Genomic DNA, 16244 nt, shown 5'->3' on the forward strand with positions numbered 1-16244 from the left:
CTGTAGAGTGTGAGTGTGAGTGTGAGTGTGAGTGTGAGTGTGTGTGTGTGTGTGTGTGTGTGTGTGTGTGTGTGTGTGTGTGTGTGTGTGTTAATCTCGAGTCTCTGCCTGTAGAGTGTGTGTGTGTGTGTGTGTGTGTTAATCTCGTGTCTCTGCCTTTAGTGCTGTCCAGCAGTGTCTCTGCCTGTGTGAGTGTGTGTGTGTGTGTGTGTGTGTGTTAATCTCGTGTCTCTGCCTTTAGTGCTGTCCAGCAGTGTCTCTGCCTGTAGAGTGTGTGTGTGAGTGTGTGTGTGTTAATCTGGTGTCTCTGCCTGTAGAGTGTGTGTGTGGGTGGGTGTGTGTGTGTGTTTTAATCTCATGTCTCTGCCTGTAGAGCTGTCCAGCAGTGTGAAGGCGTGCGGGGCGGAGGCCCTGGCTCTGCTGGTCCAGCTGCGGGATCGGGACACTCTGGCCACGGCAGACAGCAGCAAGCTGAAGGAGGTGCTGGAGGGAATCAAGGCCACCGCCGAGGTGAGGCACACACACACACATTAACACACACACACACACACCCACACACACACACACACACACACACATTCACACACACACACACACACACACACACACATTTAAACATTAATTCACACACACACACACACACACACACACACACACACATTCTCTCTCACACACACACATTCACAGACACACACACACACACACACATTTACACATTCACACACACACACACACACTCACACATTCTCTCTCACACACATACACAAAGCCACACAAACACACGCACACATTCACACTCATGCTCACAACATACACTCTGACAAGGACAGGCCCACCACAGAGGCCCATAACATGAGTACAAACTCATTACATCACATTTCATCATTACTGCAACAGTAACATAGCCTGGCCATTACCAGCCTGTGACTCCATTTCATTCCGTCTTTCAGTCTGGGCCAACCCAATGCATTTTGGTTTCCGAGATGGGCGGGTGCTTATCTTGAGGTTTAAAATCATTGGAGTTCCCTTAACCAATCAGCAACGTTTAGTAAGCATTCGGTAGATTAAACTCTTCCCAAAGCCAGTTGGGAGAAGAGCTACGACGTCCTTTCCAATCATAAAACTTACAAGAAAATACTCTTGTTCTCCTTTTAATTTTCTGATGTTCTCGAGAGTTGAGACAACTTTTCCGATAGCTTTTCGTGTCTTTTCCTCCAAGGCGAGTTTTGCGTCACAGCTCTGAACTGTTCGCTGATTGGTCCTGCAAAATTTTGAGTTCTGGAGACGATTGTCAATGGGGTTGGGCCAGACTGAGTATGAGCTTGAAATCAATTCAGGCGGAAATACGTAGGCTGGTGTCACCAGGCTAACAGTAACAGGCCTGATTCGTTAAAATATAATTAACTAAAGTGGCTATGGAGAATTTGTTCTCTCTCTGTTCATGTAAATAGCACTCTATCTGTTTTTCTCTTCCTATGTTCCTGTCTCCTGTGATATCTCTTTGCTCTCTCTCTCTCTCCTGCTGTGTCTTTGCTCTCTCTCTCTCTCTTTCTCTCTTTCTCATGAATGCTGTCTCTTCTCTCTCTCCTTCTCCCCCATGGTTGCTGTGTATGCCTCGGAGTAGAAGCTGCGCCCGCGTGGTCTGGAGCTGAAGCAAGGGGAGCTGGGAGAAATGGTGGAGCAGGAGATGGCGTCCGCATCAGAGGCAGTGGAGTCAGCTGCAGCCAGGATAGAGGTGCGTGTACAAAATATTGAGACTGTTATTTTATTTACAAATGCTACAAAATCTCAGTTTTTTTTGGTTTGTTAGTGGAGCAAGTTGTTTAAATAAACAATATCTTTCAATCAGGAAATGCTTAACAAGTCCCGAGCTGTTGACACTGGAATCAAAATGGAGGTCAACGAAAGGTTAGTGTCTCCTTACATCAGATTTTCTTTTTAAATCTAAACCAGAGTCTTTGAATTGTAAGGGTGGACTCGCTCACTTCCACACTCTCAGGACTGGAGTAGTTCTAGTAGTGCTAGAACGTTCTACTGTGCTGTGTGAACTGAGGCAGCTGATTCCACTCAAAGCCAGAGCAAATCCAGATGCACAAAAATACCAGGAAGTCCCAGCCCAATCTGAAACCTCTGACCACCCGGTGGCGAGTGGTGGAGCTGCGTGTAATATGTCTTTTCTGCTGTCTCTCTGGCGCCCTCTGCAGGATTCTGGCCTCCTGCACAGACCTCATGGCAGCCATTAAAGTGCTGGTGCTGTCCTCCAAAGACCTTCAGAGTGACATCGTGGAGAGTGGCCGGGTGAGCGAAAGCATCCAATAAACCCGCTAATGGGCTGACAGATGGCCAGCTACTCCCAGAGCAGACGACTCTGGAACGGACGGCGCCGTTGAGCCGGTGCCAGAGTCGTCTGTGTCGTCTGGGGTAGAAGCCTTGTTTGTTTTGGCACGTGTTGTGTGTGTGTGTGTGTGTGTGTGTGTGTGTGTGTGTGTGTGTGTGTGTGTGTGTGTGTTCGCTGGGATGTCGTCCTCCAGCGTTTGTGTGTCCTCGCGCTGACTGTGTGAGGGAGCTGGTTTACACAGCTGACTGACTTTAGCTGCTCTTGCCTCCGCAGGGAGCGGCGTCCATGAAGGAGTTCTACGCCAAGAACTCCCGCTGGACAGAGGGCCTGATGTCCGCCTCCAAGGCCGTGGGCTGGGGAGCCACTGTGCTGGTGTAAGTGCTCTGGATGTTTGGGGGTGTGTGGACTCCTGAGGTGTTACTTTGTGAGGGGGTTAGATGGAGGACAAAAGAAAAATATGATTATGATATGATGTGATTTTACAGATATCCTTTATTTTTTTTACATCGACGTGCAGTTATGTGGTATTTACTCCCCCTGAATGGAGTGATGTAAGCGATATAAATATGTGATATATGAACTAAATGTTATGTGTGCCGTGTAAGAAGATACAAGTTAAAAATATCATATTATGGCTTCTCTGGTTTGTGCTGTGATCGCTTGCAATGGCAATTATTCTTACATCAGTGCGCTATTATCTTGACCTTACTCCTCCTGAATGGCGTGATGTCAGCCGCTGTGTTGTGTTACATTTTTACATTTAGCAGACGCTTTTATCCAAAGCGACTGACAAGGATGTATACACATTTTTTACATTTACGCTGATGACACACTGCACATCAGGAGCAATTAGGGGTTAAGTGTCTTGCCCAAGGACACTTTCAACAGGGAATCGAACTAGTAACCTTCTGGTTACTAAACAACTTCTCTACCTCATGTACCACTGTCGCCCCCCTTGTGTGTTTATGGTCACCACCTCGCGTCTGTCTCTGCAGGGATGCGGCTGACCTGGTGGTGCAGGGCAAAGGCAAGTTTGAGGAGCTGATGGTGTGTTCACACGAGATCGCAGCCAGCACGGCCCAGCTCGTGGCAGCGTCCAAGGTACAGCACGAACACACACACGCTCATGCATTATTAAAGACTGTGTGAAAGAGAGCTTGTATGTGTGTTCTTAAATAATGAAGTGCCTGTAACACTGATGAGACTTTGGGATGTAAAGCTCTGTGACTAAAACAATTTGATCCCATTGAACATTGTGTAGTTTAAAGGTACTGTCTTATGCTGGTTGTATTTAAAGATATGACATCAAGTGGGACCAGTATGTCACTCTCTCTCACTCTTATCTCTCTCTGCTTCTGTCCTTCTCTCTTCCCACACTTAATATTGTGTGTACACACACACACACACACACACACACACACACACACACAAAAACACATAGGTGAAGGCAGACAAGGGCAGTCCTAACCTAGCTCGGCTACAGCAAGCTTCCAGAGGAGTTACCCAAGCTACCGCTGGTGTCGTAGCATCAACCAAGTCCGGCAAATCTCAGATTGAAGAGACTGGTAAGTTGTGTGTTTCTGTGTGTTTCTGTCTGTGTCTCAATGATAGATGGCCACGCATATTCATGTGGAGAGAAGGGTGATGTAATAACGGGGATCTGTCGCCATATTGCCCACATTCAAAATTTTAACCACTGCTCTTGAAAGCAGAATGTCAGGCGCTCCCCAGACTCTCTCTCTCTCTCTCTCTCTCTCTCTCTCTCTCTCTCTCTCTCTCTCTCTCTCTCTCTCTCTCTCTCTCTCTCTCTCTTTGTGTGTGTGTGTATTTGTGTAATTGACCGCCTTTGTTCACTCCTCTGCAGACACCATGGACTTCTCCAGTATGACTCTAACTCAGATCAAGAGACAGGAGATGGACGCACAGGTGTGTTATGTGCTTTGGGATGTGTGTATTGGGATTGAAACAAACAGTGTGTCTGTTTTTTTTTTAGTATTTACGCTTCAAGCTCAGTCTGTTTTTGTGAGTATCTATGCTTCAAGCTCAGTCTGTTTTTGTGAGTATCTATGCTTCCAGCTCAGTCTGTTTTTGTGAGTATCTATGCTTCATGCTCAGTCTGTTTTTGTGAGTATCTATGCTTCAAGCTCAGTCTGTTTTTGTGAGTATCTATGCTTCCAGCTCAGTCTGTTTTTGTGAGTATCTATGCTTCATGCTCAGTCTGTTTTTGTGCGTATCTATGCTTCAAGCTCAGTCTGTTTTTGTGAGTATCTATGCTTCAAGCTAGGGCTTAACAATTTGGGAAAATAATCTAATTGTGATTTTTCCCCAAAATATTGGGATTGCGATTTTTTTCATTTTATCCTCTATTTTTTCCAACAAAACGTACTGAATGATTTAAATATGACCAACACAATATTAGATACATTTAGTGTAAAATATTATTTCCCACATTGTAATCACGGACGTTGCGGTTAGAAAAACGCGTTTTACCATATCGCGATTTATTCGCAAATGCAATTAATGGTTCAGCCCTACTTCAAGCTCAGTCTGTGTTTGTGGTGACCAGGTGCTGGTCCTGGAGTTAGAGACGCGCCTGCAGAAGGAGAGGGAGCGACTGGGAGAGCTGAGGAAGAAACACTACGAGCTCGCTGGGGTAGCAGAGGGCTGGGGAGAACAGGAAGAGGGTAGGTCAACAAACATACACACACACACACATACATGCACAAGCACACATACATGCACACACACACACACATACATGCACACACACACACATACATGCACACACATGCATGCACACACACACACACACACACACATATATGCGCACACACACACACACACATGCACACCCACACACACACACACACACACATATATGCACACACACGCACACACACACATATATGCACACACACGCACACACACACATATATGCACACACACACATATACATGCACACACACACATATAGATGCACACACACACATGCATGCACACACACACACAGACATACATCCACAAACACTCTCAATTGAATCCCCAGGTGTGTGTGTTTGATGCCATTCTGGTGAGATTAGTAATGTACAGTACATGGTGTGCTCATCGCTATCTTAATGTTTTAATCTTTCCTCCTTCTCCCTCCCAACAGGAACAGGCTGAGACTTGCCACACAACAGCAGCTTTTGCAAGGCTGGGCCTCTCTCCTCTCTTCTCTTCTCTTCTCCTTCCCTCCTCTCTCTCTCTTCCTCCCCCCTCCTCTCTCTCTCTCCCCCGCTCTCTCTCTCTCTTTCTCAGTCACTCTCCCCTGCTCCTGCATTCACACATGTAACTCAAGACGTCTTCTTCTACTCTCCTCTCATCTTTATTTTCATGCTGTCATCGCAAAGTGAAGCCAAATAAAAAGGTGCTTTTTTAATTTTTATTAAACAAACCCTTCTGGCCCTGCTGCTGCTGGGGAGAGGGGAGGCTTCCATGAGGATAGTAAAGTAGACGGCACAAACAGCAACAAGATGGAGCGCTCTTCCCATCCGGGGGGCCACAGGACTTGTAAGCAGAGACCGCAGGCTCGCCGATAACTACATGTATTTATTTAAGGATTGATTGCTTTCTCCTGACTTGTCCCCCTAATATGCGTTTGGAGGTGGGGTTGCCGTTCGGTCCCCATCCAGCTCCCACCCAGGCACAACCCCCTGACCCCTGACCCCTGCACCTTGACCCCTCTCCCCCCCCCTGCTGCCCCTTCAACCCCAAGCACAGATTCACCTCCTTCAGCGTTGACTGTTTGGCACACAACACAGGGGTCAAGTCTACACCGTGCCGTGACTGATCCTCCATTACGGATACCACAAACCAGTGCTTCTCAAACAGTAGCGGTCGGTCACCGTCACCTGGTGTCTGTCTCTGCGTCTCCATGACTGGACCCCCCCCAAAAAAGGAATGAGGGGACGGGGTTTTGGAGACACATTGGACTCTCTAACCGCTGGAGATTTCTGTTCTGTTCTGGGCTGAACCATTAAGCCTTCCTGATCCAGTTCCTGCACAGTGAACCACACCTGCTTCCACACAACAGTGGCCTTGCTCTGGACTCTGGACTCTATAGAGAGATAGGAGCCAATGTGTTGGACACATCCACACACACAACACACACAGGTGGCCCACAAGTGACCACCTGTCTCTGATCTGATCCGATATGATCTGATGAATTATCTGACACCAAGCCTCCTAGTCTCATTCTGCCTGTCTCTCTCTCTCTCTCTCTGTCTCTTTCTCTGCTCTCTCGCTCTCTCTCACTCTCTTCCCTTTCTCTCTCTCTCACTTTTGTAGTACATCTGTGTGTGCAACGATTGACTTCAAAACTAACTTCACATCAGAACATGATACATGCCAGGCTATAACTTTACAGACAGATATCTGGGTGGCTTTTGTTGTTTTGTCGATGGAAAGGGTGGTTCTTTAACCCTCCTGACGCGACTGTGGAAGGTGTAGGCTGCTCTAACCATTAGAGACTCATTGCCCCAGTCTGGCAGACGCGAGCTCACATGCATTTGTGTGTAACTCTGAAGTTAAAGTCCATGACTGAGCTAGATATGACTGTTTTGTTGTCGACTCCTTTTCCCTCTCCCAGTGTTGTGCGTAGAACTGGGTCATACACAGTGTCACAGACAGACTGCCTTAGATACAAGAGAGAACTGGTACATTTGAGACTGTTAATAGGAAATAGACTGAATTCATAGTGTGGTGCGTAAAGTGGAGGACTTTTGATGCATACAGGCACAAACACTCTGAACACTATCCTGAGGGCCTGAGGTAATAGTTTTGGATTCAGTAAAGAGGAAGATTCTTTTAATTGAATGCGAGAGAGAAAGAAAGAGCTGGCATCTGTCTTCTCCAGACCTCTACTTTTGCCTCCATTCACTCGCACACAGACACAGACACACCATCACACACACTCCATAACTGAATAGAGAACATACATTTGTGCCTTCCAGTGTGATAAAGGTCAACATTTCACATACTTTAATACTTCAGTGTTGAGTAGAAGTTGTAACTGAGCAGTAGACACCACATGCTTTCAAACTTCATCCCCTTTTTATTTAAAAACAAAAAAAGCTTTAACTCAGTATTGTAGCAGAGGTGCATAGGCAGGTGGGCCAATCTTCCATCTTTTGGTATTTAGTTTAATTTGCTTTGGTTTACCTCTGAGCTTCCAATCTGACTTGTATATTCCTCAAAACCATATTGACAAGGAGGGACCTTTTACAAGCGAAGGGGAATGGGGGGCGGGGGCGGGGGGGGGGGGGGGGGGGGGCAGACTAATGTATCTTCCATTCTCCTTGCTCATTCAGAATATTGAGCTGGTCACTGTTGAAGCAATTTTTTTTCAGGGCCAAACAGCCTTTAGACCGTCACTGTCTGTCAGCACAACACAACTCCAGCCATTTTGGAAATACTTAAGCGTTTGCCAGCCAACCACCAGGGCCATGATTACCTCAGCCAGGCATCCCTCGAACCACACAGGACAGGGAAGGGGTTCATTAGCATTCTTAAACTTAAGCTAGAACCATGAGTTTCACTAGTGTGTGTGTGTCTGTGTCTGTGTCTGTGTCTGTGTCTGTGTGTGTGTGTGTGTGTGTGTGTGTGTGTGTGTCTGTGTGTGAACACATGTCTGAGTCAATGCGTATTCATGCATAGTCTCCACCAGGGTGTGTGTGTGTGTGTGTGTGTGTGTGTGTGTGTGTGTGTGTGAGAGTGAATGAGTGAAACCAAGTGTTGAGCGATGAGTGAGCTCTTTCAAAGCTCTGTCTTTCTGTGTCCACATGCCCTCTCCGTGTTTTATGCACTGCTTTGGTCGTTTTGTGAAGTTGTTGTGACACTGGGTATTTAATTCTGATTTTCTGTGTTTGGTCACCTCACATGTTTTTAATCTGTCATTTTTAGACCTTTGGTTCATCTTTAGACCAGCTCAGCCAGCCTCTCAACTGCCTCTCAGTTAGTCAAGAAATCAAGAGAATTACAAAATACTCAAATAACAATTTCAAATGTGTCTTTATATGATATACTAAAAAAAACTATGTGTGGGTTTGTTTAATTTTTTCAGTTTTTAAATAAATATTTCAAGTCATTAATGAAATGTCTTTAACTCTGTGATATTCCTGACTGCAGTGTTGAGAGTGCAGGTCGATCTGTGATTCAGCCCTTACATGAGTTATGAAACTAGATATTTAAATGCACAGGATTGCTCAGCACAATGAATCGGTCACATTTTGGACTAGCAAAGAAGGATTAAGGTAGAGGAATGGTTTGATGCCATAATATGAAACAACCTTTTTAACATGTATTACATAAGACTAAATCTTACGTAAGACCAGGGCCAAATGGTGCATTCCGGTGTATCCCTGGGTACCTTTTAATTTTGGTGAATGTGCATCAACCTGCATTTTTACGTTGCACCAGCAGAGGTCAGTATTTGAGCCTGAACATTTAACCCCAGTCAACCAGCAACATTTTAAATGACTGCCTTCACAAAATAAACTGAAATAAGCAATGTAACGCCTTAAGGGAACTTCTTTAATCTTTACGTATATTATGCACATTACTTTGTTTTGTTAATGTATTAATGTGGTCACATTTTAGATTGCAGTGGCCGCAAATGAACACCTATTTAGTTCGCTACTGGCATACATTATCTTCCTGGGCTTGTAAAATAGTGACACTGAACACAGTCCACAATCACATAAAACTCACTCAAATAAGATATAAATAGATTTGCTGGGGTATATCACCCATGTATAATCTGAAACAAGTGCAGAGATTATGGAATCCCTAATCCAGGGTGGAAATATGATTATCATTGCATCTGCTGAGGAATTTGGCCACTAAATCAGTATTTCTGCCAGAGATTTCCCACAAGTCACGGTTGTGAGCGTGAGCCGTAGTTTAGCCAACATTAAATACAAATGTGGCTTGGAATGTTTGATAAAACACAAATTGGTCAACATCTGGAGCATGCGGCAAATGCTGAAACGTAGAGGTGTCCTAACATGCACTTTTCACCTCTGTTGGTGTGTATCCTGTAAGGTAAGCCTCCACTTACCAAACTAATCAAAGCGATCTGTGTTGCACTGGCATTAATACATGAGGTAATTAAGATGGGTAGAGACCCCTGCATCCTTTGTTTAAAGAGCAAAGTGTTGGGTTTGGGTGATAGCTGAACACCACTTTGGAAATGTGACCTCAGTAAGACCAGAATTGGCTGGATGGTTTTACGCGGTTTGTTGTTGGGTTTCAAGTCACTCACCTCAGATCAGCTTGGCCTACATACTGCCCGACACGTGCGTTGCTCAAGTGTCCTGTATAGGCTATTGGCTAGTTGTCAGGTGCCAAGCTGTGAGTAGTGTTTTTGTATCCTGCTGGAAAGAAAATCTCGCTGTAAGCGTTTTTTTCCCCACAACTTTCACGAGAGTGTTGTAATTATTATATCAATTACTGACAAATGAGCTTAAATTTGTATTTTTTTAACCTCAAAGCACTTAATAGATGAATGCCTCAGACAATTACCCATTCATACCCTGATGGCAGAGGCTACTTTCTACTGCAAGGTGCCAACCTGCACATCGGGAGAGGTTGGGGGTTCAGTGTCTTGCTTGACACTGAACCCGTGACCCTTCAACATGAGAAGTCAGGATTGAATTGGCAACCTTTCGATTGCTGACCAACTCCTCTATCTCCTGACCCACTATCGCCATGTTCTGATTTCACAGTTTGTGAATTCTAGGGTATAATTAACATATAAGATTAAAGTAACAATATGTAACTTTTTTTACCTTAAAATAACAGCTTGAAAAAAATTGTGCCACTACAATTACTTTTAATATGGAGAATGGCCTCTCCGCCATTGCCATCGGGGGTCTGTAAGGAAAATACTGCGCTCTGTAAGATTTCTGGAGCCGCCCGGTCCTTTGTGTCTGAGCATGCGCGACTAGGATTGTGTAGTGACAGTCACTATCGGAACAGCTTTTACTCGTTGGCGAGAGCTGAAAGGCACATTTGGATACAAGTTTGATTAAAAAACTAGCCATCTTTTCTTGACTGTGTTAGCAAAGTTGTTGACTCACTAGTTTGTCATAAAAGAGGAAAGCCAATGGGTGGCTAGGGGGAGCTACAAGACAAAAACTACTTATTGCTTCTTTTAATGAAATGTCTAAATCTAAATCAAGGGTGCTCAGCCATAGATGCTGAGAAAGTTGAAGAGCTTTTCATTCACTCCCCCCCCCACCCCAATTTCCCATACAGGGGATCGTTATCAGGATAAAGTTAATGATGAAACATACTTTTCAACATTTTAACCAAGATAAGTGTGTTATTTTTGTTTTGCACAATTTTAGAGTGAAAAAAGAAAAGGAGCACCATGCAAAAGTTCTCAGACCTCAATGAGCTTGTTGTGGCTATGCTATGGCTTGTTCATAGTCATGTTAGGAAAGGCCAGGTGATGCAAATTTCAAAGCGTTATAAATACTCTGACTCCTCAAACCTTGTCCCAACAATTACCAGCCATGGGTTCCTCTGAGCCGCTGCCTAGCACTGTTAAAATAAAAAATAATTGATGCCCACAAAGCAGGAGAAGGCCATTAGAAGATGGCAAAGCATTTGTAGGTAGCCGTTTCTTCAGTTTGTAATGTTATACAAAAATGGCAGTTAACAGGAATGAGGGAGGCCAAGTTGAGGACTGAAAGACCAAGCGAACTTTCAGAAAGAATTGCTAGTAGGATTGCTAGAAAGGCAAATCAAAATCCTGTTTTACTGCAAGACTATTTAGTTAGGACGTTTAAGCAGAGTCTGATGTGGTGGTGTTCTACTGTGCCGTGACAACCACATAAATATGATCTTCTTGGAAAAATCATCAAAAGAAAACCTTTCCTGCACCCTTACTTACCTGACAACAAAAAGTGTTTACAAGCGGTGAGTGATACTTGCCAAAGGGGTATTACTAAGCCTTCAGAACCTTTTCCTTTTTTATTTTGAAACTGTAAAATATAGAAATAAAAAGGGAATGTTGCTTTTAATAATAAATACATTTGTCATCTTTAACTTTATGCCTTTAGGAAATCAGGTAATCTTTTGCTTTCTTAGATATTCACAGTAAGAGAAATGTCGACCAGGGGTGCCTGCCCTGAACCTTTCTCCATCTTTTCCTGAGGAGAACTGAATGCCCGAGATTTAAGAGGCCAGCACGCCTGACAGACAAATTAAAACGTCTCATTGATTAAACTGTATTTCACAGCTGCCCTTGCAGGAGTTTAATTCCGTAGGTAGGCCATTTTCTGACACACCGTGTTCTGGCAACGAAGCCTGTGGTGCTGTTTCGTTGATTTAGTGCCAGCGTTTTGCCCTATTCCGTCGTAGGAGGGGTGCTTCACTAGCTTTAGCGAGAGTGTCTCATCTCTATTTTTAGCATCTACCATTCTGGGCTTGCTTCATTTCACCGCCGTTTCCAGCGCGTAGGTCTGTGTCTGAGTTGCGGTTCCACTTTCCACCACTGGGGGAAACACAGATACAGAAATTTGGTTTCATAAGGGGGCGAACCTCATGAATGTGTTCTCTGTTTAGGGGAAATGGGTGGATGAGGCCGTCTGCCATAGAACAATAAACCATCCAAAACCTCAGGGCCTGTATAGAGGCCTTTGATATTTGTTTTGTTGTTGGGCTCTCCGACCGACAGCTTTTCTTTTTTTTGCCTGGCATGCACTTTTTTTCCCCTGCTGCTGCATGAGTCCTCCTGGAATGGGTAGACAGATGTGAGGTAAGTCAATGTGGCTAAAATAAGACTCCCTTAGGAATCCTCCTGAGGATGGAAACGGAATGCTTTCATCTTTGTCTAATTCGACTAGTCTCTAGGACAAACTAGGGGAGAAAATGTATAAATACTCAACACTGACTTTGAATTCTAGTAGTTGGTTTTTAACCCTCCTGACTCTATCAAATTCACCCTGAAACTAACTTAATATTGGTAGATGTAGATGGCAAGCTCTAAAATGTTAATAAAAACCTTTCCTTGTCCTTAGATGTGGGTGGTTTGTGGACCCCTTCATGTTCAGGCGGTAGTGATGCTCGCCTGGAGATGTAACTGTGAACTGGCATGCCCTGTGAGTCAGTTGAGGTCGTGACCTGAGGGGGCGACAATGCAATGCAGGGAGAAGAAACTGAAGTAATCAGGCTAAACCAACCCAATTTCCATACAATGTTCTCTGTCTCATCACTGTCTAATAGCACTGACAGACCTAGTCTACATGTTGCCTTTTTCTGTTCTTTCCAAAAGGCAGTGAACACAAGGAGAGAGACGATGGAGGGGGTGTGTGTATGTGAGGAGAGAGTGAATGGGATTGAGTGTATGTGTTTGTGTGTGTGTGTGTGTCCCAGACCCAAACACCAAATGCCACCAGCCTCTTCTCATACACTGCCACCTCCACTGCTGCTGGGTGAGACAGATGCCCAGTTGCTAGGAGACCAAGGCCCTAAGTGCAAACAGAGTCATGTGTGGCTGCAGACAGTGGGGGGGGGGATGGGGGGTTGTTAGCTCCCCGAAAAAAAAATATCAGAGGAGGTAGCAAATTTATATTCATCAAACATGTTATTTTTTTTCTGTCTGCTCACTTGACTTATCTGTACAGTAAATCTCCAGAAACACATCAGATTACTGGTGTCTCTTCATAATCCAGCTATCGCTTTAGACCAGCATTGTTTATATTAATTCATAGAAAGAATATTATTTTCTAACATGATGAAATAAAGTAAGTATGAAGCCCAGATTGACAAAAAGTATATACCAAAACAATTATTGAAATACTGTATAGCTGCAAGCAGCATGAGGGGGCCAAGCAGCCCAAAGTTTTAATAGAAACTTGACGTCATTATCTCAAGGGCATGCTGTAAGCACTCACAGCAAGTTTCATGTCAATTGACCAAAGAAAATATATAATAATAAGCGAATCTGCCTGATAATTTTCCGGAGGCTTTGTCTGAAGATCATCTGTGACAAATCTGGTGAAGATTCAACAAGGTTGTTGCCGCTGAAAACACATACATTTGGTAGATGTGATAGGTTGTCATGTCCTGTCCAAGAAATCACCAGACATTACAACCAGGCCAATACATCAAAAGGTATTAGGGAAAAATGCAGTTTTGCTTATTGCAGCTCCCCCAGTGGTCAAAAGGTGCATTTATTGGAATTTAAGAGTTCAAATGCCAAGTTTGGTGAAATATGATCTTATGATTTTGATTGGCTGAATCAGACAAACTGTTTTGAAAATCAAAAACCCATCTGATGGTTGGGTGGTCTGGGAAGAATTTTAAAACTTTTTGATACAATCCAATATGGCATCCGAATCAATTATGGCTCCATGTCTCCTGGCCTTAGGACCTCTCACGGTATTACTAGACAATTATTATTATTAACAATTTTTAAGGCAAGAACATCAACAGTTAATAGCCCAAATGCATTTTTGCTTATTTTACCTCCTAAAGGTCAAATGACAATTTTGAGTCCATGTACCAAGTTCAGTTTTGATACATCAAAGTGTTGCTGAGATTTGACCTCACTTCCTGTTTTCCTGCCTTTTTCTATTGGCTGTGATGGACAAACGCCATATCACTTTTTATACAGTATTTCAATAATTGTTTTGGTATATACTTTTTGTCAATCTGGGCTTCATACTTACTTTATTTCATCATGTTAGAGGCTTGGTCTGACGATAACCTGTAGGGAATATGGTGGAAATTGCACAAAATTTGTGGCCTGTGAAGTTTTGAATTTTTTTTTCATAAAATACAATATGGCAGAAATAGGAATATGTAAATAACTCAATTTTGACAAAAATGTCAGATAGAACATTATTATTCTAGGGTAGCGAGGTGTTGTCTTCTCACAGACAACTGCATCCGCGCAGACTGGCCATGAGTCACCTCCACAGAGTGTCTGCATCAACAGAAGGCCATATGCCGTAGCCGTCCCAGAGATAAGACCTCTCCGACTGGGAGACGGGGGAGAATCTTTAGTGCCTCAGGCTGTTTTCTGTTATCATCATCAAACCACCAGTTGTGGCCCATAATGTGGACAAATGGTTTTATCAAGATACAGACACTCTCTCACACAAACATCATGCACTCACACACACACACACACACACACACACACATACACACACACGCAGAGCCTGCCAATGTCTGTGGTGGCTAGACTGTTCAGGGTGCTAGCGGCATTCTTCTCTGTTGATTTGCCCTGTTGACATTTGGCTTTGTAAACATGCATCAGAATTATATAATGTTGTTGATTAAAAAACATGCACCATAGTTGTATAATGTTTTCGAAAAAACATTAATGTGAGACATGTATCTGTCAAATAAGTTAGCTGCAGTTATACAATGTATTATTGGCAATGGCTATCTATTCTGTTAGCCTACCCAGTTGAACAAATGCAGAAAATCAAGATGTATTTGGGTCTGTTTTTATTTGATGAGGTTCCAATTGTACTGTCAACATCTCCTCGTCCTTTACAAAAGACACTAAAATTGAAACATTTTTCAAAGAGTAAAAAAGTAGCAAATATCATACACCCAGTGAGGGGATCTGACACAGAAAGCATGGCATATGCTTAAATAATAATCATAAATAATACAGACATTACATATCGCTATTTACATTTCATTTAACACAGAGGTCAATCAACATAAATTCTGATGCTTTATATATATAATGTGAATATACATATATATATTTATATATTATCATCTGTCATTTACAAAAGCAAACAATGCGATTTTTTATCTCAGAGAGAAAAGGCTATTCAGAAGCTTGGCTTTCAGTTATTCCAACCACAATGTCAGCAGCTCTCTGCCCCCTTTTCCCCAAGCATTAGTGGGACCTTCAGTTTTGGTCTGCTTACCATAGATGGGTGAGTTCTTTGGTTGTGTTCAGGGGACTCTGTGAGCACCGAACTGTGTGTCTCCACTGTCTGTTGCCTTGGTTACTGAGGAACTCTCCAGCAAGAATAGCAAGTGAATGGGGTCAATAGGTTGAGTGGGTTGATTGCTTGGTTACTATTCAGGGAGTGTTTCCAAAAGTTAGATTAGTTTAGAGAGGCAGTGTAACAGTTTACTAAGATCATCACAGACTATTGGCCGAGCTGCAGATACAGTATCTCTACCCTCACCTGTTTCCCCATCAGCCCAGGTGTCTCCCAGAGACACCAAACCTGCTACAGACACAACTACAGTAACAAAACAGTGGCCGTGAGTGCATCCGCCATGACAGACCCACTGGACAAGACACGGATCTGGACACGACACCTAAAAAATAAATATACTCTCATGACTGCACACATAATGTCATTTACATGGCTGTGAACTGACGTGAGGTCAGCAAGACTGGTACCTGGTACCAATGGAGCTATTAGACTCTCAGAGATTGGAAAGGAAACTGAAGGTTTAACTGGGGGTCATCTGGAAGTTCCATCATCTCTTTAAGACCATATTCTTATCACGCTAAGGCCATTATTACAGGCCCTCTGTCAATGGATTGAGGTCTGATTTGGGGAATCTTCTCTCTCTCTCTCTCTCTCTCTCTCTCTCTCCTCTCTCTCTCTCTCTCTCCTCTCTCTCTCTCTCTCTCTCTCTCCTCTCTCTCTCTCTCTCTCTCTCTCTCTCTCTCTCTCTCCTCTCTCTCTCTCTCTCTCTCTCCTCTCTCCTCTCTCTCTCTCTCTCTCTCACTCTCTCTCTCCTCTCTCTGCCTTTGTCTCTCTCTCTCTCTCTCCTCTCTCTGCCTTTGTCTCTCTGTCTGTGTGTGTGTGTTCGTCCTTCAGGATGCCCCTTCCCCCCCTTTGCCTATGGTCTGATGCACTGTAGTGCAGTG

The 16244-nt window shown here is 43.8% G+C and overlaps 1 protein-coding gene across 1 annotated transcript in view; it reads left to right on the forward strand.

Annotated features, from left to right (window-relative positions):
* hip1 (huntingtin interacting protein 1) overlaps nucleotides 1–7599 on the forward strand; it is a 44878-nt gene extending 37279 nt beyond the window's left edge. The window contains exons 22-31 of the mRNA XM_080844420.1: nucleotides 374–510; nucleotides 1625–1735; nucleotides 1850–1908; nucleotides 2205–2298; nucleotides 2612–2712; nucleotides 3334–3439; nucleotides 3780–3903; nucleotides 4203–4264; nucleotides 4905–5022; nucleotides 5490–7599. Of these exons, the coding sequence (XP_080700546.1) occupies nucleotides 374–510; nucleotides 1625–1735; nucleotides 1850–1908; nucleotides 2205–2298; nucleotides 2612–2712; nucleotides 3334–3439; nucleotides 3780–3903; nucleotides 4203–4264; nucleotides 4905–5022; nucleotides 5490–5500 (923 nt within the window). The 3' untranslated portion in view covers nucleotides 5501–7599. The remainder of the gene's footprint in view (nucleotides 1–373; nucleotides 511–1624; nucleotides 1736–1849; nucleotides 1909–2204; nucleotides 2299–2611; nucleotides 2713–3333; nucleotides 3440–3779; nucleotides 3904–4202; nucleotides 4265–4904; nucleotides 5023–5489) is intronic.
* The last annotated feature ends 8645 nt before the right edge of the window (nucleotides 7600–16244 follow it).

The sequence above is a fragment of the Sprattus sprattus genome (assembly GCF_963457725.1).
Source record: "Sprattus sprattus genome assembly, chromosome: 9".
NCBI classification, from domain to species: Eukaryota; Metazoa; Chordata; class Actinopteri; order Clupeiformes; family Clupeidae; genus Sprattus; species Sprattus sprattus.